Source organism: Myotis nattereri (genome assembly GCF_964212035.1).
Source record: "Myotis nattereri genome assembly, chromosome: 17".
NCBI classification, from domain to species: domain Eukaryota; kingdom Metazoa; phylum Chordata; class Mammalia; order Chiroptera; family Vespertilionidae; genus Myotis; species Myotis nattereri.
The window spans coordinates 3,982,428-4,007,403 of NC_138092.1; the positions used below are offsets into that span (position 1 = coordinate 3,982,428).

General features: G+C 52.5%; 1 protein-coding gene across 2 annotated transcripts in view; it reads left to right on the forward strand.

Annotated features, from left to right (window-relative positions):
- DNAAF11 (dynein axonemal assembly factor 11) overlaps positions 1–6,737 on the forward strand; it is a 33,157-nt gene extending 26,420 nt beyond the window's left edge. Inside the window, exons 11-12 of one of the 2 annotated variants that reach the window (XM_081111279.1) lie at positions 2,118–2,203; positions 6,336–6,737. In XM_081111279.1, coding sequence (XP_080967405.1) covers positions 2,118–2,203; positions 6,336–6,513 — 264 coding nt within the window. In that variant the 3' untranslated portion in view covers positions 6,514–6,737. The remainder of the gene's footprint in view (positions 1–2,117; positions 2,204–6,335) is intronic. The other variant, XM_081111280.1, reaches the window with a different exon arrangement.
- The last annotated feature ends 18,239 nt before the right edge of the window (positions 6,738–24,976 follow it).

A 24,976-nucleotide genomic window follows, 5' to 3' on the forward strand; every position in this document is an offset into this window, starting at 1 on the left:
GCAGGAGCCCGAGGTCATTGCCCCGGAGCGCCCAGCCCACGGTCCTCCAATCGGGAGCAGGAGTCTCTCACCAGCAGAGTTTTGTCTGCGGTTCATGTGAATGTGGGTGTCAGCATCTCGCACATGGCTGAGCTCTCAGTCCCTCCTAACTTTTCAGCTTAAAGGGACCTTTGAAATTAACTGAGCTGAAAATAGCTTTTAAAAAGAAGGGACACATTTAGATTCTGGTGCACAGCAAATTCTCTGCGAAGAAAGTCCCACATTTGTGATTCTGTTTGCATTTCCATAAACACAGAGGATCTTCGTCTGAGCCTATTACGTGACAAGTAACAGTGTTAGAAATGGGTGTTTTAAGACGCTAATTATGCCTGTGCTCCCGTTCTTGTTGGTGCATTTACAATACGAAGAGATGCACAACTTGGACCTTGGGCTCAAGAGCCTTCTTCTTAAAGTTGCTATTCTTTTCTGTAATATCTACTTTTATTACACAGCCTTATAATTCACTTAATCCCACCAACTTTAAGAAGAAATTCAACATATCTTTTTAAAATGTTTTCCCTTGTTATTGAATTTATTGGGATGACACTGGTTATCAAAATTATACAGGTTTCAGGTGCACAACTCTGCCACACATCCTCTGTACACCGCACTGTGTGCTCACCCCAAGTCAAGTCTCCGTCCATCACCATTTACCCCCTTTTCCCTCCCCCTCCCCGCAGACACCACACTGTTGTCCGTGTCTATGAGTTTTTTCTCTTTTTTCCTCTATCCCTCCACCCCCAACCCCCAACAGCTGTCAGCCTTCTCTCTATCTATGATTTTGTCTGTATTTTGCTTATTAGCTTATTTTGTTCATCAGATTCCACATATGAGTGAGATCATATGGCACTTGTGTTTCTCTGTCTGACTTATTTCGCTTAGCAAAATACTCTCAGGTCCATCCATGCTGCCACAAGGGGTAAGAGATCCTTTTTTTTTTTTTTTTTTAGCTGCATAGTATTCCATGGTGTAGATGTACCACAGCTTTTTTATCCACTCATCTACTGATGGGCACTTGGGCTGCTTCCAGATCTTGGCTATTGGAAGTAATGCTGCAGTAAATTTTCACTAACCTTGGCCTCACTCGTATGATTAAAATGTGTCCCTCACCTGTCAGAGGAGTGACCTGCCCACCAGGGAGATGTGCCCAGTGAATGAAGCATTCCCCCGCCACAGAGAAGCTGCTGATGAGGGTGGAGAGAGCCATGGACACTCGGATCTCTCTCCCCCTTGAAAAGAAAGGGCGGAAGCCCCCACATTGGCCAGGGGACCAAGGCAACAGGAGGCCAGTTATCAAATTCCTTCTCTCCGCCTACACGCAATCCCTGTCTCATGGGGACACGGGGAGTTGGGGGGTTAAGTAAGGGAAATGTGTAAACTGCCTGGCTCGCACAGCAGCGTGGCCGGCATGCTGTCGGGGCTGACACGCACCCGCAGGGCCTCCCCGCCCCTCCCCGGCGAGCTTCCTGAGGGAGGGTCCTGGGTCTGAACAGGATGTTTGTTGGATCCGATCGATCGGTTTTCGTTGTGGAGACCTCCCATGCGCAGCACTGAGGTCATTTAGCGAAAAAGAAGCGGTAACATCACAGAATTTTTCAGACCAGGGAGGGACCTTGGAGATCACATCTAATTCCTTCATTTCTCAGAGGAAGAGACCGGAGCCCAATGAGCTGGGAGGACGGGGACTCTCGGTCCCAGCTTAGAGCACTTTCGGCAGCATGTTCGCAGGGCGCTCCTCAGGGCGGTGTGTCAGTCCCATCTGGGTCCCCAGCACTCCCCAAGGGTCGGGCCTGCTGCTGGCGCTCAGGAAACTCATTAGTAAATGAACTCACTCACCGTATCCCCCGGCATGCCCTTTGAAACATAGCTCTGGCCTTACAAGACTATTGTGAACAGCTCTATTCTGTTTTATACCTTCCAGGCCACATATAGAGTGTAAAGTGAGGCTCTGCCATGGACTGTGTAGTGAAAATTAAAGCACTTTAGCATCTTAGATATATCCATATTCATGTGTCATATGTTAAAAGACATGACAGAGTGTAACACACCACTTAGCATGTGCTGTATTTGCATTCCAGGTGGGAGAAGTGATCACAGGGGGCCCGCGATCGCCCGCGTCTGTGCGGAGTACCTCGGAGAGCGGCAGGGAGCACACAGGCGAAAGGTACCGCCTCCTGGGCTGGGCTGTCTGTGGCTTCATCATCTCTTTCTCTTCCCTCTCACGGGGTCGCTGGGAGCACCTCCCAAAGAGATGCAATTATTTAAAGTTTCAAAGTGAGTCATACCAGGAAGGTTAGCTCCCAAAACTTAGACTCGTGATGGGCAAGGCCCTGGGTCCCCCCGAAAACAAATCGGTGTCCCTGTAGGTCCTGATTTCTTGCGATAATACAAATGGTGGTGTCCCGATTTCTTGCGATAATACAAATGGTGGTGTCAGCAGCGACACTGCGGGCGTTTCCTGAGCCCTTGCTCTGTGCCAGCACGTGAACCCGCACGAGCTGTGTCCTCAGTTCACAGATGGGGAGCGTGAGGGAGAGGGAGGTCGTGTCGCCATGCGGTGCTGGGACGCTGCAGAGCCTGCTGCTGGTGCTGCGCACACTGCCTGCCTGGATGGCCCACATGTCACCCCATGGAGCCCCACCTCTCAGGCTGCCTCCTCCTGCGAGAGGTCATCATCTAGCTTCGTCCCACCGGGACCTTCACCCTCTCGAGAGAACGTCCACCCCTTTTGAGTATTTGCTGGTGTTGGCAAGCCTCTCTGATCCCTCACTGAAGACTCCGGCTCTGCCCCCCGGGGGCCCTCAAACAAAGCCCCCCCCCAAGGCAGGGATGCCCCTTACAGTATTTCGGACAAAGCTCTCATTGTTTCCCAATTCCTCCTCAGAATGAACACCCCAATTCTTTCAACTTTCCTTCTACTTGCCATGATTCCAGACTCCTGCCTTCCAGATGGCAGAGTCTGTTTTGAACCCCCACACACTATCTTGGTGACACCAATGTCTATGCTGGAATTATCACCCTATAAACACCTGAGCAGGCGCTGTATTGATCTCTTGCATCATACAAGCAGATAGGCGCGCGTGCATTCAGAGACCGCTGTCGGCGGTGCGCAGGGGTTTCTAACGCGGGTCGGTTTGAACAGGTATGGCATTCAGTTTCTCCTGGAAAGTGCGGAGCTTTGCTCGCCTTGGAGACCCACTCGTGTGTCCCAGCCGTGATCTCCATTTCAGATACACGTGTAGCCGACAGAGACTCACGGGCACTGACTGTCATGGAGATTCACGGTTAAAATTAACCCCCAACAGCATCAACATGGCATCAACATGTAAAGATCGGAACCTCATTTGGGAGGGATCGGGTCGCGATGGGAAGCCCGGTCGCGCAAGTAATTTGGAGCCGATTTTACACCCAGGAAACCCGGTGTCACTGTGATCCCACTCAGTGACTGGAGGGGTCTGTGCGCCATTCTTCCCAGTAGCACCTCCGATGCTATTTTCATCTTGATTAGTAAGAATTGATCCCCTCGTGACCATACCTGGTGTGTGGTGCTCCTGAGCCACCGACCAACTTCATTACCCACATTGCCCTGGGCCCACCAGGCCCGTACCGAAGGCGCTCTGGGGCAGACCCGAAGGCCCTGCCAGTGGGAACCACTTGACTCTAAATTCAAGGTTGGGGGTTTTTAACCGCCTGCTGCCATGGAAACCACCAGATCTTACGGAAATGTCAGCGTGTGGTGACAACTCAGCCCTCCTCAGTCCTGCGGGGCCAGCCTCCTCTCAGCCCCGGGGGTGGGCTCACTTCCTATTCCCTCCAACAGGAGAGGAGCCCTCCGAGACCCCACCCTCGCCCTGTAAGACTGCCCACCTGGCCCGCTCAGGGCCATGGCCTCTGTCCCTGGACTCCATGGGGTCAGCGTGACCAAGCACAGCCTCAGGGGCCCAGCAGATGCCCTCGGGGCAAAAATGGCTTCAGGATCTGCTTCCCTCTCTGGGCTCCTGTATCCACTAAGTTCCGATCTCTGGTAGTTCCTTACTGTCAGGTTCTTCATGACCTCTAGAAAAATTTCAGCTGGAAATGGGAGACTTTGGGCCAAATATGCCAGCCCGCATATCGCTATTCTTATGCTCTTTAATAGACGGAATCAATCTTTGATGGTTTTACGCCTAGTAATACTTTTTTTTTTTTTGCTTCCTTTTTTGGTAATAAGTATATCAATTTTGTTTTCCAGTTATTCTTACTAGACTTAGCGGTTCTGCTTCTGGCAGCCAGGTGGTGGGTGAGACCACGCTGGGCACCTGGGCTTCAGGCCCCGGGCCCTGAGGAGGAAGCAGCAGGGAGAAGAGCCGCCGCCTCTTTCTGTGGGGATGAGTGCGGCCCTCGCGCCCCAGGCCGGCTGCTCGCTGTTCCTTACCCAGAGCGTCAGGAGTAATTAAAGTCCTGCCTGCCAGTCAGCCCTCGGCCTCCGAGGTGGGAGAGCGGCAGAGCTCGGCTAACCCAGCCTGGCTGAGCTCACTCTCTATTACTGAGACCGGAAGTTGTGGCCCAGGAGACACGCTGGCAGCGAGAGAGGCTGTTTTTCCACTAAGTCAAGGACAACGCAATTATAATAGATGATTTGGGTGTTTACTTAATTAAGCCACTGGTATCATAGCCTTTTCAATAAGAATCTAGTAATTAAAAAGTAGAACGCTATTTAATAATGACTTTAAATATTTTTTAAAGATTTTCTTAGAGAGGGAGGGAGAGAGAGAGAGAGAAAGACAGAAACATAGATGTAAGAGCGAAACATCGATTGGCTGCCTCCTGTATGCCCCCTATTGGGGATCAAGCCAATAACCCAGACATGGGCCCTGATCGGGCATCAAACTGGGAACCTTTCAGTGCACGGACGATGCTCAACCTACTGAGCCACATCAGTCAGGGCTAATAATGACTTTAATGTGGGTCCCTGAAAACGATAACTTCCTGCATAGTTTGTAGTGTACAGTCAAGGTCTTACTACACTGTTGGATGTAGTTACCAGGGGACCTGTCTGCACGGACCACTGGATGGCTGGTGTCTAGAATATAGTAGACACTTAGCATATATCTATGGAGTAACTGACTAGATCCGTGGTCAGCAAACTGCGGCTCGCGAGCTACATGCGGCTTTTGGCCCCTTGAGTGTGGCTCTTCCTAAGCCTTAGGAGTACCCTAATTAAGTTAATAACAATGTACCTACCTATATAGTTTAAGTTTAAAAAATTTGGCTCTCAAAAGAAATTTTGAGAATTTGGCTCTGAAAAGAAATTTCAATCGTTTTACTGTTGATATTTAGCTCTGTTGACTAATGAGTTTGCCGACCACTGGACTAGATGAATGGTGCAGTGATTCCAAAATAATTTGACTGATCGGCAAAATCACCAGGGGAACTTTATATAAATACTGCTCACTGGGCCCAACTCCAGCCTATGGAAACGAAATGGCCAGAAAAGCAGCCCAGCGACCTGTATTATCTAGACCAGGGGTGGGGAACCTTTTTCCTGCCAATGGCCATTTGGATGTTTATAACATCATTCATGCACCATACAAAATGATCAGCTTAAAAATTGGCCTGCTCTATTTGGTCAAACATTTAATCAACTCACCCCTGATGCCTTGGCCGGGCCAGGCCAAATGATTTTACGGGCATGATACTGCCCACGGGCCAGACGTTCCCCACCCCCGATATAGAGTTTCACCGACTCTTACAATGGGAATCCCTGGCCAGTGGGGCTTCTGTCCTGTGTTTCACTACAGCTGCTGCTGGGAGCTCTGGGTGTGGGCAGGAGGACCAGGTTCTCCTGGGCGAGGATCGTGGTGGGCGGAGCTCGGCTAAGCACCTGCACTTGTAGTGTGAACGCTCCTGCCGAACCACCGCAGGTAGGGTTGTCTGACCCGGCAGGTCCATGGGCCTTAGTAGTGACACTCAGGAGTAAGACCCGCCTGGAGCGATTCCACTGTGATCCCGGCTGTGGGAAGCCGGCTTTGACTTAGGTAAGCAGGCCTTGGGCCAGCTGACCACTCCGCAGCTGCCTGGGCCTTTGCACAGCCCGGTAACACTTGTTCACACCCCATTACTTCAAGGTCATGTTCATGCTTCTACAAGGCCCCGAGCCACGGGAAACCAGGCACAGCCTCTTATTGGTGTTGCTATGCTGCAGGGGTAGTACCTACCACATTTGCTGCAGAAATGAATGTGGGAGTTGAATCCATTTGTGATTGAATTTTAAACGATGTTCCAACTTCCCTTGGCCTTTTTTGTTGTTGTTCTAGAAGCAGACAAACTGAGAAACTCGAGGTGGATCCCAGCAAGCACTCGTTCCCCGACGTGGCTAACATAGTCAGAGAGAAAACACCCGCACCCAGAAGAGTCCGACCCGAACCCAAAGTCATGCCACATGAGGAAGATCCAGGCTTTGAAGATGACCCGGAAGTGCCCCCGCTGATCTGACACGTCAGGCTGCAGCGACTGGGGCCCCCTCCCAGGACCCAGCTTTGCTCAGCGTGGAGAGTGTATGCATCTCGCTTATGGGACACACACAGAGCTATTTACCAACATCACCACCCCAGTGTCGGACGGAGCTCCCACTTGCTGCAGTAATATTCTTAAACCACTTTAAAATGAACAATGTACCGTAAATGTGCTATTTGTCTAGAATAAAGTGTTTGCTAGTGAAAATGAATGTTTAGTAAATCATAGAACTAACCTAATGCAAATATTCCTTAAACAACCAGAACACATGGTGTTATGGACCGAATGTTTGTGCTCCCCACACCCCAGTTCCCATGTTGAAGCCCTAATCCCACTGAGGTGGTGTTTGGAGGTGGTTAGGTCAGATGAGGTCATGAGGATGGGCCCCCTGGTGGGATTAGTGTCCTTAGAAAAGAGGAACCCCAGCTCCCTTTCTCTCTCCCCCCTCTTCTCTCTCTCCACCTCGTGAGGACGCTGAGAAGACAGCCGTCTGCACGCCAGGAAGGACTTCACAGGAACCGCACCAGCCGCACCTTGAACTCAGATGTCCAGCCTCCAGAACCGTGAAAAACCGTTTCTGTTGTTCAGGCTCCACCCAGTCTACAGTATTAGTTACAGAAACCTAAGCATCTGCTGTGTCAACCTCCCCCCCCCGCCCCCCCCCGCCAATATGAATGCCCCCTTTGCCGGTTGCCTAGAGGACGAATCTGGGCTCCAGCCTGTTGTGAGGTCACAGCTCCCACCACTGCCCCGTGGGCACCAAACTGCCCCCACACGGAAGTTGCCACCCTTCCTGCCAGTGCACAAGGCCCTCAGAGGGTGGGGCTGTGTGTTCCCAGGGCCGGGTGAGCCCCTCAGGGTGATGGGAGCAGCATGTACTGCCAAGGCCCAGGGCCAGGGTAGGGGCCCTGCTGGAAGGAGACCGTGAAACCAAACCCTGCCTCCCATTAAGCTCAACACATCAAGGTTATTATTTTTTAAATATATTTTATTGATTTTTTACAGAGAGGAAGGAATAGGGATAGAGAGTTAAAAACATCAATGAGAGAGAAACATCGATCAGCTGCCTCTTGCACACTCCCTACTGGGGATGTGCCCGCAACCAAGGTACATGCCCTTGACAGGAGTTGAACCTGGGACCCTTGAGTCCACAGGCCAACGCTCTATCCACTGAGCCAAACCAGTCAGGGCACATCAAGGTTATTTTTTAAAAATATATAATTTTTATTGATTTCAGAGGAAAGGAGAGGGAGAGAGAGATAGAAACATCAACAATGAGAGAGAATCACTGATGGGCTGCTTCCTGCCTGTCCCCCACTGGGGTGGAGCCCACACCCCAGGCATGTGCGCTGATGGGAATCAAGCCGTGAGCTCTGGTTTGTAGGTGAGTGTGAGCCATGCCGGTCGGCACTGCAAGGTTATTTTTAGGGCTGAGTGTGAAAGGTGAGCCTCTAGATCCCCTTGCCTGGGCCTTTGTAAAGGGGAACCCAGTCTGTCTGAGCCTTCGCCGAGGTGGGTTTGCACCGTGAGCCAGAAGGTGCAGCGTCGGCTCCCGCTCGGGGCCCAACTCGAATTTCCCTGCCTGAGCCCATCTGCTGACAAAGAAGGGACAGCTTGTGTCCCAGACACTCCTGGGGAGCTCTCCGCGTGCCAGTGCTGCTCCACCCAGCCTGCCCGCCCCTCGGGGCACATCCTCTCCTCCAGGCGCCTGTCTCTGATCTCTGCCAGGGCCCTGACCACGCAGCACGCCGGTCGATTGCACGTGACCTTTACTTGGAGGGCCCACGACTTCGGGGGGACGCACTTCTGCAGGGGAAGCCCTTGCACCCGGCCCTCTGGGTGTGCGGCGGCTGGTAGCACCGGACCAGAAGTGGCAGCACCTTTTTCCTCTCTAGCCTGTCCACCCGCAGGCAGACGGTGGCCACCCCCCAGCATGTAGTTGACAATGAGCGCAGTGATGGAGCCACCTGCCGCCGTGGCCGGCCTTCCCCACATGCGGGCTGTCCCGGAAGGTGTGAGGAATTCTCTCCAGGGTCAGGGGCTCGGCCAGCCTTGCCCCAGTGGGTGAAGATATGGACCTGCCCCTGCCCCTTAACTACCATCCCAGGGGCGTTACATCCTAGGACTTGAGAGATGCCCTGTGCACTCACACTCTTTCCAGAATGCCCTTTTCCACGCCTCTCTCTTCTCATGTCCTGTCTTATTAACTCTCTTTCCAATGCGATACTGTGATCTATACGACACCATACTGATTCATAAGAAAACTGTACAAAATTCCGTACATGTACATCAACAAGATTAAACCCTCACCTCCCATGACATGTGAAGAATCCCGAACTCTCCCCCTGCATGAAAACATTTGCAGTGACTCCAGTTTCTCACCTGCCGTGTCTCTTTAAATCAACCCCTTACTCTTTCCCCCTATTAACCAGCCAGGTTGCTAAGCTGGTGTTAACACCACCGTGCAGGGGTGTTAAAGTGTCCCCAAATTAATAGCGCCTCCGCAGCTCCGAGGCAGCGTGTGAGATCCTGCCCGAGTGCTACCTGAGCGCAGTTAGCACCCCCTCCGCGCTGGCTTCCGGCCAGTGGGGACTCAGCAGAAGAGTCAGCGGGGCGTCATCAGCCGCAGCGAATCCTGTGCTCGGAGAAGGTGGGGCCTTCGTGTCCACGGCGTCCTTGCCACCCTCTGCCCCCCTCGGTTGCACTCTCCCCTGCGCATTCAGCCGCCGGCACTCAGGGCCCCAGGCTTCCAGGGCTACTTGTTGGCCTCTGGGATTGTTCTGTCCAGGGCTCGCCCCTTACATAGAGCGCATTGCTTCTCCAGGCAATGGGTGGACCGGTTGTGAGTTGTTGGGGGAACTCCCTGGCACCAAGGACGCAACCCTGCTGCCTTCAGTGCTGTGTCTAAGCTCCCAGGAACCCCCAGGCCAGGTGGATGAGGAGCTGGGTGAGGGGTGTCAGCATAAAGGAAGCTCAGTGGAGCCTCCTAGTGGAGTTTCCTCCAGGTGCATCTGGAGGCAGCCCTGCCTGTGCTGAGCCCTGCCTGCAACCTGAAGTTTCTCCCCGGGGTAAACGCCAGTGATTCCCAAAGCGGCCAGTCTTGATCTTTAAAAAGGTTTACAAGGACTAATAATCTTATTTGAGATTAAATCTACTCATTTGTCTGTTCATAAAACAGAGCAAACTCGGGCCAGGCCTGTCTGTCCCACAACCAGAAACGCCTCGTCGACACCAGAGAGGCGCCAGGTAACGGAAGGGCAGGTGGTAGCTGAGGGAAGGACTGAGGTGAAAATAGAAAGTTCTAGAAGATGCAGGTTCCCACAAAGATGGGGCACATCCTTGTTTGCCACTTAGGAGCAGTGCGATCTTGGGAGTTCTATCCACCCCCTTTGGGCGTCAGTTTCCTCATCTGTAAAATACGGTTTATAATAATACTGATCTCATCTCATGGAGTTGGTTAAGTGCCATGCTGCTGGTACATAATAATCATACCAATAACTGTTAATTACCAAGATGATGATGATGATGATGACAGTGGTGGTGGTGATGGTGGTGGTATTGGTGATGATGATGGCGGTGATGGTGATGGTAATGATAGTGGTGGTGTGTTGATGTGATGATGGTGGTGGTGATGATGGTGATGGTGATGATGATGATGGTGATGGTAGTAGTCATTACTTTGATGACAGAGAAGAGTAATGTATACAACTGAGTGAGTAATGAGAAGTGTGGTATTGGAACTGAATAGAGTCTAGGAACAGGACCGTCCCATATGGACACTTGATCTATAACAAAGGAGAGACTAGAGCGCAGGAGAGAGAATGGCTGCTTCGGTGAATGTGCCACATCAGGGACTATCTATATGGGAAAAATGAAGCCTGGCCCCAAGCTCACATAAAACCCAACACAAACGGTTATTTTTAGATCTGAATGCGCCTCTGGGACAGCGCCACCCTGCTGGGGCCTTCCCAGGCAGTTAATGCAATCCGTCTGCCCCCGTTGCTCACCAGCGCACATTTTAATAGTGAGCCAGATAACAATGTCTTAAAAGCGAGAATAAGGGCAGCTGCTTCCTCTTCCGTTTCCCTCGATCCATGTGGTGAAATCCGTTCCTCTTGTTCCCACGTGGTGAGCAAAGCTTGGGATGGGTCTTGGCAGGAAAACCATTGTCTTGGCCCCACCTGCAGCGTGTCTGTGTGGCAGGCCCGTGACCCTGTCCATGCATGCAGTGGGTGCCTGGTTTCAGAAGCTGTTCTCCAGGACCCATCGTCTCTCTCACAGCCTCATGAGCACCCAGTGCCAGGGTCTGGATGCGGGTGCAGCCCTTTTCCAGATGGCTCCACACATATGGAGGTGACATTATACTAAAAGGAGACAGGCTATTAATAAACAGACAAACAATAAGCAAGCCAGCCAGCCCCGTGGTGCAAGAGGGACGGAGAAGAGTGAGCAGGAGGGAGGCACAGACATTGCGAAGGGGCTGCTGTGACACGGTGTGGTCTGGGAGGGGGGCATTGAAGCAAAGAACTCGGGGAGCTGTCAGAGCCAGGCTGGCTGCTTAGGGAAGAGGGTCTGAGTGGGTTAAGGAATCAATGCAAAGGCCCTGTGGTGGGAATGAGCCTAGTTCCTTGGAAGAGTGACCAGGGGCCACATGGCTAGAGAAGGAGGGGCAGGTCAGTGAGGGAGATGCCGTGAGGGGGCTGATGGGGCCAGAGGCTATGGCACCTCACAGGGCTCTGTCACCCCTTTATTCCATGTGACACGGCAGTGTGTGGCGGGGAGGACACAAGGGTCGGGCAAGGTACAAGACTGTTCCCAAAGGCCCACTTGGCTGCTCCCTAGGGGCAAGGAGAAGTGCCAGGGACCTGTTCGAAGTGATGGTGACAATGCAGAGAGAGGCGGTGCTGGCTTGGATGGGGGGTGGTTGCGGAGGTTGGGAGAAGTGACAGTTCTGCATAGATTTTGAATTTTGAGGAGTGATGCATCAGGATTTGTAGATGGAATGAGTGTGTTTTTTGGGGGGGGGGAGAGAGAGAGAGAGAGAGAGAGAGAGAGAGAGAGAGAGAGAGAGAGAGGGAGAGAGAGAGATAGCGAGGTCAAGGGTGGCACTGAAGGGTTTGAGGCAACTTGAACAGAGATCTGTGAGAGTGGGAGGGATGGTGGGGGGTTTGTCCAGGGAGATGCTGAACTGCCAACGCCTGCCTTCTGCATAGCCAACGAGGGGCGTCCGAGGCAGACGGGCCCTGGGTGCGAGCATGTTTCGGGGACACTCAGCGGCGAGTCTCTCTGACCTCGTTGCCAGCGAAGGACATTCACTTGCAGAGGTGACTATGTCTGACATCCAAGACCAGCTGACGAGCCAGCACTTGAACCCAAATCGGAAACCACCCTTCCGAGCAGAATTCCTCTCCCGCTGAGGAAGGTTTTAGATGTAAAAGAAAATCCTCTGAGCCAGATCCAGAGCAGCCGCCTCCCACTCACTTGAAAAAAAAAAAAAGGTGAAATCCCGCTTCGGAGCCTCTCGCTGGCTTCGAGCGCAGTCACGCGTCACAGCTCGCCCAGCGACGTGTGTCTGGCCGGGACACGGGGGACGGGTCCCCCTCCGCCCGGGACCCCGCGTGCCTGTGCTTTTCCACCTGCAGGACTGGGACCCGAGAGCCGGCGAAGGCGCCTGCGCAGGGAACCGGGGGATGACACGGAAGCTCCGTCCGCCTCTCCCACGGAGTCCCTCCCACGGGCTGGGGAGTGGATGGACGGTCCCCAGGCCCGCAGCCTGGGAAAGCGGGGCCGCGAGACTGGCTCACGCAGACGGGAGCCGCCAGAGAGGAGAGGCCGGTCCCGCGGCCTCTGCCGCCGCCACGCTGGCTGGAGGAGCCGGAGACAGGCTCCGGGGGGAGGAGACGCCCGTCCCTATGTGCCATCCGTGGAGAGGGTATGAAACGATGCCTCCCCGCACCCGTAGGAAGAGCATGGAGTGTGACGTGGAAGAGAGGCGAGGAGCGAGCGTTACTCGGTGCTTCCTCGGTGCCGTCGGCGGTAAAGGTGCCGCAGCCGGCCGAGTGCCGACACCAGCGCTGTCCCGCAGCCTCCCCTCCGGGGGACCTTCATCGCCTCCTCTTCGGACGGGGCAAGCTGTTTCCTGCCTCTGCGCCTGTCACGCGCCTCTGAACAGCCACGCCTGTCACATGTGGATTCACCCTTCGAGGAGCGGTTTAAACGTAACCATTTCCAGGAACTTTCCAGGCAAATTGAGGGCCCTCCTCCCACATGCCGACCCGCGTTGACAATGTTTCCATTAGGGCAGGTATTTCATCAGGTCCTGGTCATCTCTGTGCCAGCACCAGGGACGCCCCAGCAGCCGCCTGGTGAGTCTGCCCCATGACCTTGAGCATCTCCAAGGCTGGACCAGCTCTCACCTGCCTTGTATCCTCAGCCCCGAGCAGAGCAGAGAATCCAGGCCGTGGGGGCCGCCACGACCTCAGGTATGGCTGGTCACCGTGGTCTGGGGAAACAGAGTGGCGAGCTGCAGCCTCGCCCAGGAAGGACACGTCAGTTCTGTTTTCTGGCCAAAGGAGGTCGCGTGGCTGTGCTCCACTTCACAGGGGCAGGGAAGCGCCATGCTCACATGCCAAGCGGAGAACTGGGCCCTGGCTGGTTTGGCTCAGTGGGTAGAGCGTCGGCCTGCGGACTGAAGGGTCCCGGGTTCGATTCCGGTCAGGACACATGCCCAGGTTGCGGGCTCGATCCCCAGTAGGAGGCGTGCAGGAAGCAACTGATCAATGATTCTCTCTCATCATTGATGTTTCTATCTCCCTCTTCCTCTCCTTCTCCCTTCCTCTCAGAAATCCATAGACATGTATATATAAAAAAGGAGAACTGGGAATTAGGGCGCACAGTACAGGGACTGCCCCAGTGGATAAGGCTTTCGGCACTCCTGGAATGGTGGTGTAAGTTTTAAGGACTAGGTAATGCATGCATAAAGTGCTTAGAAAACTGTGAAATGCTGCCCGGAAATCATTTCTAAGTTGTCATCAAAGCATGATGTTACAGACGTGCAGACAAAGAACATGTTAAATCCAACATGAGAGATTGGGGAAGGCTTCGTGGAAATAGCAGCATCTGTAAGCTAATTAGAATCTAGACACGTGGAAACGGTAGAGCAGGCCTCCCAGGAGGGGGGCAGCACAGGTCGGGAGAGAGTCCAGGAAGGGGCACATTCTAGGATGGCGTATCTCGGGCAGCCTGCGGAGGGGGCTCTGTGGAAACGGCCTCCCTTGGAGGGAGGAGCTCCAGGGCTGGCTGGGAAATAAAATGCCATCTCAGAAGCAAAGGTGCCCATATGCAAGCGCCCAGATGCCACGGACACAGCCCAGCCCCAGCCCACAGTCATGCGGGCAGACCGCTGAGCTCATCAGCCTCCCGAGAGCTCATTACACAGGCTGGCACGTGCGTGCCCCTGCCACTCATCCACCCAGACAGAACCGCGGAGATGAGATCATCCCCATCTGAAAAAAAAATAAAAAATCCTCACTTAAACAGCAGAAATGCTCGGCCACCTGCTGTCAGGGAAGCTGCCGCCCTGGAAAAGAGAGAGAGAAAGTCCCCCAAATTAGTGTTGAATCTCTCCCAAGAACTGTCAATATTTCTGGAAGCCCCCAGAGAACAAATGCTTCTTCGAGCCTGGCGAGATCTGCAGCGCGAAAGAGCCTGACTCCAGGCGGATGGCGGGAGGCCACTCAGTGCCGTGTTCGGTGGGTGACATCGAAGACAGGCGGTCGGCAGCTTGGGAGGAGAATATGCCCCACCCGTCGGCTATTGAGAACACAGGCAATGTTTTTTCCCCCAGAAAACTCAGAGCAGGATGCCTATTACAGGCCTGTGTTCGTATTTGTAACCTGAGTTTTCCACTGACCTGCTCAATAAAGCAGAACCTTCAATGCTCCCTCCCCCAGTCTTTCCTTTACGGGCGTCTCACGATGTGAACCAATCTTGTTGGCCATTGTATCGATCGGAGTGAAGGCACTCCCCAGTGAGGCTCACGAAGGAGGGCCTATGAAGGGGACTATACTCAGGGGCGTGGGCAAGCGATGGAGGAGTCCCAGGGACGAGAAATAGTGGGATTGCTACCTTCGCCCTGGGTCACTAGCTGCCCCACGACAGACATGATCTTGGGTGCGGCAGCTCAGGCTCACCCTGAAGGGACAAACTACTGGAGGGTGTGTGCTGACCATGCTCCCTGCGACTGGCAGCAAGTTCCTCCTGAGAAAAGCATCCGGACAGTCCGGCCACATGTCCGCTGCAGCCCCCCTTGCCTTGCTCAGACCTGCTTCTCCACCTACATTGGGGGCATCAATCCTGGTGGGCTTCTCTTCCTCGGGGGCACGTAGTAGGACAAACTGCTCACCCTCAGCTACCACAGTGGTGGTCATTCTTCCTTGGTTCCCTCGGCTGCCAAGAGCTGAGCACTACCCTCACCCCTGCTCATCTGGTTTGCCCCTAAGGATGCCACACTGTACTAACCATCTCCATCGTCCGGGTGTCAGGCCCCCCTGCCTGACAATTGTAGTAGTTGCAGCCACTCGGCTTTTGACAGTTAAGCCTGCCCACTGGCCTCTCTTGTTTTAGGGCCCTGTCTTCCCCATCGCTGTCTGCAAGCCATGTTCTTTAACAGCCTGTCCTATATCAGCCCTGACCCACCCAGGAGATCCACCACGTTCTGTGATGCTGGGGCCCGCAGCAGAGGAGTCATGTTTGTGGTACATGGTCTGTGTTCTGTTTGGAGCCTTCCTACGAATCATTTCATGGGTCTTCCCCAGTGTAAACTGGTGAACCAATTCCAGATGCCCACTTCCCTGGGCTCTCAATCTCTCCCCTCACCACCTGTCAGGCCGTTTGAGATTTTCAACTTTTCTCAAGTTTAAGATACTGCCTTTCCGATGTCTCTGGGATCATGAATGCATACCATGTTGATGGGTCCTGGGCATGATGTTGAATTCTATAACTAAGGCAAGTGCACTTGAGTCAATAAACTCCATCCAATTTGACATCCTGCCTCCCTTGACCAAGTACCTTAGAATCTACTCCCGCGATACTCTCTGGCTTCGGGTGAAAAATGATGGCTCTGTTTACATCCTGTCTCCTCATGAGGGAACCATCTATGCCACATTCACTGACCCTAGTCTTGTATTAGGTTTATTGTGTTACAGATACTAGTAAAATTAGTGTTGCTAATGAAATAAATGATCCTATGGATGAGGCAGAATTTTGTGTGATGTTTGAAATTTCTCTATCTTGAGAGGCAAAGAAGGTCCAAGGGATGCCTACTTGCAGGCATGGTCACAGTAAAGAACCCAGAGGGTGGGATTGAACCAGGAGAGACTGAGGAAAGACCAGTTTTATGGAGAAGATGGCCAGTTGTGTCAAATTGACCACACAGATGAGACCCGGAATGTGGGGGGCCACTGGTAGGCACGATGGGCGTTCTTAAAATTGTCAACTGAACCCAGGGTGCAGGCAGAGCCACGCCCTGGAGGCGGTCCTAGCCAAGAGGCAAGATGCCACTCAGTCTGACCTTTCCAGCCCAGGTGCTAGGGGGGTTGGATCCCATTATGTCGCCAGGAACTCAAGGCCCCCCCAGATGTGATGTAACTTCCTGTTACTTGGAGTATAAATAAAGATCCCACAGGTGTGAGAGGGTGCTCTGTTCATCTATCAGGGGGCAGACGCCACACCCAGGCCCAGCTTTTCCCTCTATTTCTGTCTCAGTCTCCTTTTTTCATTCTTCCTTAACCTTGGTCACTTTCTACTCAAGATTCTGGCCCCCCTAGAAGGTGTGGGATCCAGATGGAGGTCTGAGACCTAGAGGGCTGTCTGGGCTTCTGGATGGACTTCTGGTCCCTGGTATAAAGGTCCTGGCCCCCGATTGAGGTGTGCTTTGTGGGCTGCACCTTGGCTCTAGGAATTTAGGTCTGGGTCCTTGGTATAGGACTGGATTCTGGGCTCCAGGTCTGGGCCCTGGGATGTACTTCTGGGCTCTTTTATGAAGTTCAGTTACCCGGATATAGGTCTAGGGACTCTAGGCTCTGGATACAAGCTGGATTATAGGTTGTAGGTCCATGCAGTGGGATGGAGGTTTCCTCCCTGGCATGGTGCCTATGCCCGGATGTAGGTCTGAGCCCTGGGTGGAGGTCTGGGTGTTGGGATGGAGGTGTGGGCCTCAGAGGCATGTCTGGGCCCCAGATATAGGACTAGATTCTGGGTTGGAAGAGTGAGCCCAGGATGGAGGTCTGGGTCCTGGGTTGGAGGTGTGAGCCCGGGATGGTGGTTTGGGCCCTGGATGGAAGTCTTCATGAGAGAAAGAGTCTAGCTTGCTTCTTTTACACTTAACAGCTAATTTCAATGATGAGACAGAATACCAAGTCTGTTAATGTTCATGACTTTACAATCATCTTGGATTCTCAGGCAGCACCTGTCCCCAGTTCACATGGAAGACACATGGATAGGTGCTTGGGAGGTATCTCTTTTATCCATATTTTGTGTCTTAATCTTCCCAAGACCTGATGAGATATGGATAGCAGTCCCTGCTTTACAGATGAGACTTTCCCTCACAGGGAGACTTCCTTGGCTCAAGGTCACCTGGCCAAGAACTCTCAGAGCAGGACTCTGAGCACAGGTCTTCATCTGGGAGGAGACAGGGTTCAGACCTTCGTGGAGGCCATGTGGACAGAGGTCTCTTTTAGAAAAAGCAGTTAGTACTGAGTTCACATGGGGGACACGCAGACTTGGGATTCAGCCCTGTCTCTAGAGCTTATGCTTGTAACCACTGGGCTGCATTGCCTCCTGGCAGCTGGCAGCCAGGCTGGCCTGCGAAGGTAAGTGGAACAACAAGTGAAGGCAGGATGGCACATGAGGGCAGAGGGAACCACGTGTGAGGGCTCAGCACTGGGTCTGGGGCAATGGCAGAGTTCATTGGGGCAGGGGGTTCATCTGGAAGGATCAGCATGAAATGATGCTACAGAGGAAATGGGGCCTTTGTTGGCCATGGTCAGAAGTTGAGTTTTAAGAGCAGAAAAGGGTGGTCAATGAGTTTTCTCAAAGGTGGGGTGGCTGGAGGGCAGGAGGGAGGACTGGCAGGTGGTTTATTTCCTCGTATCAGTTCTCTGTCTCATGGGAGCACAGGCCACATTCAAGGTAGGTTTGGCCAAACTTAGGGAAGCAGAATGTGTTCTGTGTAAGTTCCCTCTGCAGTCAGTGGCCTACCTCTGACGCCGAGGCGTCCCCCCTTTCTGAAAGTGAGTCTTACTAACCACTTCCCTGCCCACAGCTCCCCCTCTCTGCTGGCAGACTTACTATCCATGTCCCCTGAGCACTGGGCCTCAGTAGGTACATTGTAGCCAACTCTCTACACAATAGGTCAAGCCCTAGTGGTGCTTTAAGGAGCAAAAATGTCCATACTTTTAGAAAGTGTTCTTTTTCAGTTCATAAGAAGCACCTCATTGATCTCATTTTGACCCCATACAGTGGGCACTCTCATTTGAGAGGTGCGACATAACATAATGGGGCTCCAAGAGGCAAACAAGAAAATTTATGAATGGGCAGGTGCGGCAATTAAAATAATGTTAACTTCAAAGAGCATCAGTTCCACTAGGGGAGAGACATTTGGGATCAATGGGTGGGGCAGAGTGAATGAGAGTCCTTGGGAAGGGTGTTTTGTCTGTGGGGTTCAGGGTTCTGTTTGGTTTATGCCTGGTTTTCATGTCCCTGGGCTGTGGCTCCTGTGTGTTTCTCTCCCTCGGGTTTTCATACTTCCTGCTTTCACAGTTTCGTAGCCCAGATGCATATCCTTAGCACCCCGAGCTCACACACAGCCTCCGTGCCTACAGCTTCCCTTCTCTGTGTCACCGGGGCAAGGATTTCCACCTGGATGTCCCGCCAGCAAACTCACCCCCAAACTCACCTTCCACACCAGCTCCTTGCTTCCCAAGCTCACCATCTACCCAATCTCCCAAACCCACCATCTACCCAATCTCCCAAGCCATGGATATGGAGCCATCATAGTTTTGTGTGCACAATACATACATGTCCAGAAAATGTTGCTAGTTCACTCCCCTGTCCATTTGAGAGCTGACATATACATATGCTTTTATTAATTAGACAAATAAAGAACTTTGAGAGCAAAAAACAAGGATTATGAAAATGAGGCTGATGATTCAAGTCTGAAAATTTAGTTAAGTGTTGTTCACCCCACATGACTTTGCTAAGGAAATATGGGATTGGAAAGGTATTGGGCGGCTGGAGGAAGTGAGGGGCAGTTGGGAAGATAGACCACCACTGCGGAAGGCACGTTGCAGTAGAATTAGCCTGTGGAGTTTTGTAGAGAAGCTGATGAGAGGAAGTAGACCCAGGCAGAGGAAGGCACCCATCACTTCTTTCATTATAGAAGGCTGAGCAAGACATCTTCTCCCCCCCCCCCCCCCGCCCACCTCCCCCCGCTCCCAATCTACAGGCACAGAATTTTGTGTGATCACCCTTTTAGGACAAATTAAGCATTGTGACAATTCCTGTGAGCTCTGCTCTTTCTCTCTCATGTTCCCTAACATGTCTGCTGAAATGACTAACTGCCTGACCTAGATGTTGGAATCATCGAGGGGGTGGGCATTGACTGACTTATTCTTGTATTCCTGGTGCTTCGACCATGCCAGGTAAATAGAATTTATTAGTCAATATGTCTGTTGAATGACTGAATGAATGGATCAATAGACAATGACATCTATTATCTGCAAGAAGATTGCAATGCATTGTACGCAGGAAAGAGCACCCAGGGAGAGAGAGTTAGAAGGTCTGGAAAATCCAGGGCACAGCTCTCAGAACTGCAAACTGTCCTTAGTGTGGGAACAAGGCTGAGGTAGACCGGTAGGCCTCCAGGGCTTCAAATGCAATGTTAAAAATTGAATCTGGCCCTAGTCGGTTTGGCTCAGTGGGTAGAGCTTCGGCCTGCGGACTGAAGGGTCCCAGGTTTGATTCCTGTCAAGGGCACATGCCCGGGTTGCAGGCTCGAACCCCAGTCTGGGGCATGCAGGAGGCAGCTGATCAATTATTCTCTCTCATCATTGATGTTTCTATCTCTGCCTCTCCCTCCTTCTCTGAAGTCAATAACAAATAAAAATAAAATCTGAATGCCTCATTTCTCCTGTGGTTCGTTCTACATTGCAGACCATGCTGGCAGTATCTTTAAAACGATGGTGCACGATAACTCATAATCCCAGTGTGTTTGAGGTGGAAAGCGCTGGGAAGCTGGGAGATGTCGCAAACCATCTATCTCAGAAGGCCCTCTCACAATGTGAATGACACTCACATGGAAGGGAACTGAAAGACCTGTCAATCCACCTTCCACATTAAAGATGCGTAAGCTGAGGCCCAGGAAAAGGAGGCGATTTGGTCAAGGGCCATGTAATAGAGTTGCTGGTTTTTTAAACATATTTTTATTGATGTCAGAGGGGAAGGGAGAGGTAGAGAGAGAAACATCAATGATGAGAATCATTGATTGGCTGCCTCCTACACACCCCTTACTGGGGATTGAGCACGCAACCCGGGCTCCTGCCCTGGCCGGGATTCAAACTCTGACCTCCTGATTCATAGGTGGACGCTCAACCACTGAGCCACGCCAGCTGGGCCGTGTAATAGAGTCTTTATAAGTGCTCTCTTGTCCTCATTTTGAGGCCCTGGCTAGAAGATAGATAGTTCATGGCCCGAGCAGCTGGTTAAATCAATACCCCTCCCCTCCCCTCCCCTTCCTTCTCTCTCTCTCTTTTCCTTCCTTCCTTCCTTTCTTTCTTTTCTATATGTATATTTTATTGATTTTTTACAGAAAGGAAGGGAGAGGGGTAGAGAGTTAGAAACAATGATGAGAGAGAAATATTGATCAGCTGCCTCCTGCACACCCCATATCGGGGATATGCCCTGCAACCAAGGTACATGCCCTTGACTGGAATCAAACCTGAGACCCTTCAGTCCACAGGCTGACGCTCTATCCACTGAGCCAAACCGGTCAGGGCCCCAACTCTCTTTCTTGCTGGCACCTCACGCTGTGGACTGTTGCACTCAAGCTAATTGCCCCAGGGCCAGGAACGGGACAACCAGGGGCAGTCCCGACGCCCTAAAATGCACTGAACTTGCTCCAACCAGCCGATCCTGAGGGGCTCAGCCTGTCTCCCTGGTTCCCTCCCCGGGAAGCCACAGCAAAGGAGTCTGCCCACGGTTCCCCTCTCTGCCTCCTGAGTGACCCCAGAGCGCCCCCGGGGCGACCCTGCCTGGCAAACCCTGGGCTCCCCAGCGAGCTGAGCTGCGAGGCTGACAACACAGTAACGCCCCTTCCAGTCTCCCTCTCTTTCCTTCCCACCCTTCCCTCCCTCCCTTCCTTCCTTTTTTCATTCCTTCTCTTTCTTTCTTACAAAATAAACCACACACACACACAGACATCTCGCCATTGCTGATAGCTTGTTTATTTCTCGTCCTTTGTGGAATAAGGTTCACGGTGAATGCCTGGGACCTGCGGACTGGCCTGGAAGGAAGTGCATGCCTCTAACGCAGTGGTTCTCAACCTTCCTAATGCCGCGACCCTTTGATACAGTTCCTCATGTTGTGGCGACCCCCAACCATAAAATTATTTCCGTTGCTACTTCATCACTGTAATGTTGCTACTGTGATGAATCGTCATGTAAATATCTGACATGCAGGATGTATTTTCATTGTTACAAATTGAACATAATTAAAGCATAGTGATTAATCACAAAAACAATATGTAATTATATATGTGTTTTCTGATGGTCTTAGGCGACCCCTGTGAAACGGTCGTTCAAACAAGGGGTCGCGACCCACAGGTTGAGAACCGCTGCTCTAATGGCACTCTCCCATCTGACCTATCCTCAGTTTCACTTTCTCCATGATCCAAATATATTAATGGAGAATTCCAGAAATAAACAACCCTTAAGTTTTACCTTGCTTACCTTCTGAGTAGCGTGAGGAAGTCTCGCGAGTCCCGCTCCGTCCCACGTGGACCTGAGTCTCCCAGGCACCGTTCTGAGTAGCGTGAGGAAATCTCGCGAGTCCCTCTCAGGCCCACGTGGACGTGAGTCTCCCAGGCACCTTCCGAGTAGCGTGAGGAAGTCTCGCGAGTCCCGCTCCGTCCCACGCGGACCTGAATCTCCCAGGCACCGTTCTGAGTAGCGTGAGGAAGTCTCGCGAGTCCCGCTGCGTCCCACGTGGACCTGAATCTCCCAGGCACCTTCCGAGTAGCGTGAGGAAATCTCGCGAGTCCCGCTCAGTCCCACGTGGACGTGAGTCTCCCCTGCGTTTGACGTCTTCACGCTGCGGACGCTCCCTGTTGGTAGCGTCTTGGCCATCGCCTCGAATGGCAGGTGTCGGTGTTCGCATGCAGGTCACCCGGAGTTTAGTTCATTGTGGCCCCAAAGCGCGAGGGCAGCGACACCAGCAACCTGGGCGCGCCACCGAGGAGCCTAAGCGAGAAGGTGAGTAACAGAAACTCCATGGAAACAGGCCGACTCCGCGAGGAAACGGGCCTCGGACCAGGACCAGGAGGGGTTGGTGGGCGCTGGGGGCTGGCCTCCTCCCGCGCTGGGAGCCCGCGGCTGCATCAGCACGGAGCGTCACACCCACGGCGGCTGCCTGGGAGGAGGAGGAGGAAGACCAGCTCTTGCTGGGGTTTGTTTTGATGCCAATGGGAGCCGTTTCCCAGAAGCCCCCCGCGGGCTCCCTTCTCAGGACTCCGCTCCTAGAATCGGCCAAGTATTTGTTCCTGAACGAGTCATGGGCAGAGAGCGTGCAGTCGCACAGGCCTCCCGGACTTCTCACGGCGGCACCACGGCCCTTTTCACACGATGCCTTCACTTGGTGTGTCGGACAGTAAGCTCAGCACCTTACCTCGGGGTAGCTCTCCGATGACAGTCCCCGTTAGGACGTTTACAGCCCACGCCTGAGTTTCAGTGTGTCCACCCATTCTTCATGCCCAGGCATGTGGTGCATGCAATGGGCAGGAAGGCAGCCAGACCTGGCACAGTCCCTTCTCTACCCCCAGGACCTTGGCAGCCGGGAGATTCATTAGTCCCTTGAGGTTCTGTTTCCTGATCCCCAAATGGGTGGAAATCATAGTGCCTACCTCTAGGATCGTTGTGAGGTGGGCCTCCTAGGAGATCATCAATACATCGACAGCACAAAGTCATTGCTCAGCATGGCAGCCATCCCCGGGCCTCAGGTCCCTGCCTGGGTGACAGGCTTGGGCCACTCTTGTCCTAGCCCTGGATATTCCTATTGTTGTCGAACATGTGTTGACCTTCGATGTAGATGAGACTGTGCTGCCCACAGCTTCAGCCAAAGGCCACTGGGAACACACCTGTAGTTGACCATTGCAGCAAGGAGCGGGATGGGGGTCGTCTCAGTAAAAGGTTGCTGGAAAGACCTATTCTAGGGTTCCGGCTCTGTTTGGGGGCTTAGGGGGTGTCTAAAGAAACAGGGCTCTAGCTGGTTTGGCTCAGTAGATAGACTTCGGCATGTGGACTGAAGGATCCCGGGTTCGATTCCAGTCAAGGGCACATGCCCAGTGTGGGGCGTGTAGGAGGCAGCCAATCAATGATTCTCTCTCATCATTGATGTTTCTATCTCTCTCTCCCTTCCTCTCTGAAATCAACAAAAATATATTTTGGGGAAAAAAGAAACAGGGATCATTTCTGGTTAGGTGATGTCAGAAAGCGGGGACAAGTAGATGATTCGGTGTCTCAGTAAATCTCACCTACACTGAGGGCGCAGGGGAGGGCGTATGAGACTGTGATTGAAAGATGAGTCGCAGTCACGCATTCTAGCAGAGAGAGGGTGCTGGCCATTTGGTGGGTGGGTATTTTGTTTTCGTCTGAGCTCAGACAAAATTGTGAGGTGGCCTTGTTTGTCTCATTTCCCCACAGTCTCAGAGTGACCTTGCCCGGCATTGGCATTGTGTGTGCTTGTCCATGTCCAGCAGGAGAGTGGGCATGCATCAGCTGGGAGTGCCCAGCCGGCTCCCGGAGGGTAGGGGCTGCTGGTTCTTCTTTCTTAGACCCAGAGGCTAGAGACCAAACTAAGTCCCTGCCCTCAGGAAGCTCACAGCCTTGAGGGCAGCAAACCTTTACCATATTCTGAGAATAATGCAGTTGTCATTATTATTATAATTATTATTTCTGCAGTCACGGAGGTCTATCCACAGAGAGGAGAGCCCTCCAGCAGCAGGCGGGGAGAAGCAGGGAAACCCCCACAAAGGAGCATGCATTTGATCTGGGATGGAGAGAGGGGGAGAGGGAGAGAAAACCCTTTATGTGCTCGGCAGGCGATGTGTTCCAAATTATAAATTCAATTCAAGCCCCAGAAACTTTGCAACTATGGACGTTTTTTCCCCCAGGAAGAAAAATAGCCTTTCTATTTTCATCACGGAAACCGCCATTTGTCATTCTCAAGGTGCCTCCCGTGCCTTTGTCTCCTCCGTCAGCTGCCAGCAGCGTTGCTAAAAATAGCAGGCGGAGGGCACCGCTCCACACTGAGCATTAAAAATAGAAAGGGAAGCACTGCTGTGAATAATGCATAGGAGAGAATCCCGCTCACGCCCACGCAGGCCTCCAGGTCCTTGGGGCCTGGCTCCCGGCAGAGGCCCACTGGGCATGGGGGGATTAAAGCCTTTGTTTGGCTCCTGCTTCAGTGAAAGGGCATCCCACAAATTCCAACCTGCTTCTCAGCCGGCCATGGCAGGGAGGGAGGAGAGAAATGGGGGCTCCGCCAGCACTCTGGAATGCAAAGCAGGTGTCTGATTTGTAGGTGCAAACTCAAATGCCATCCAGAGCCAAGACAAAGGGGGCCACGCCCCATCTAAAGGCATGTCGTTTCTTTCTTTCTCTTTCTTTCTTTCTTTCTTTCTTTCTTTCTTTCTTTCTTTCTTTCTTTCTTTTCTTTCTTTCTTTCTTTCTTCCTCCTCCTCCCTCCTTCCCTTCCTCCCTCTCCTTCCTTCCTTCCTTCCTTCCTTCCTTCCTTCCTTCCTTTTTTTAATACATTTTTATTGATTTCAGAGAGGAAGGGAAAGGGAGAGAGAGATAGAAACATCATTGATGAAAGAGAATCATTGATTGGCTGCCTCCTGCACGCCCCCCACATGGTATGGAGCCCACAACCGGGGCATGTGCCCTGACAAACCGTGACCTCCTGGTTCATAGGTTGATGCTCAACCACTGGGCCACAAAGTTTCTTTTTTTTTTTTTAAATATATTTTATTGATTTTTTACAGAGAGGAAGAGAGAGAGATAGAGAGTCAGAAACATCGATGAGAGAGAAACATCGATCAGCTGCCTCCTGCACATCCCCCACTGGGAAAGTGCCCGCAACCCAGGTACATGCCCCTGACCGGGATCGA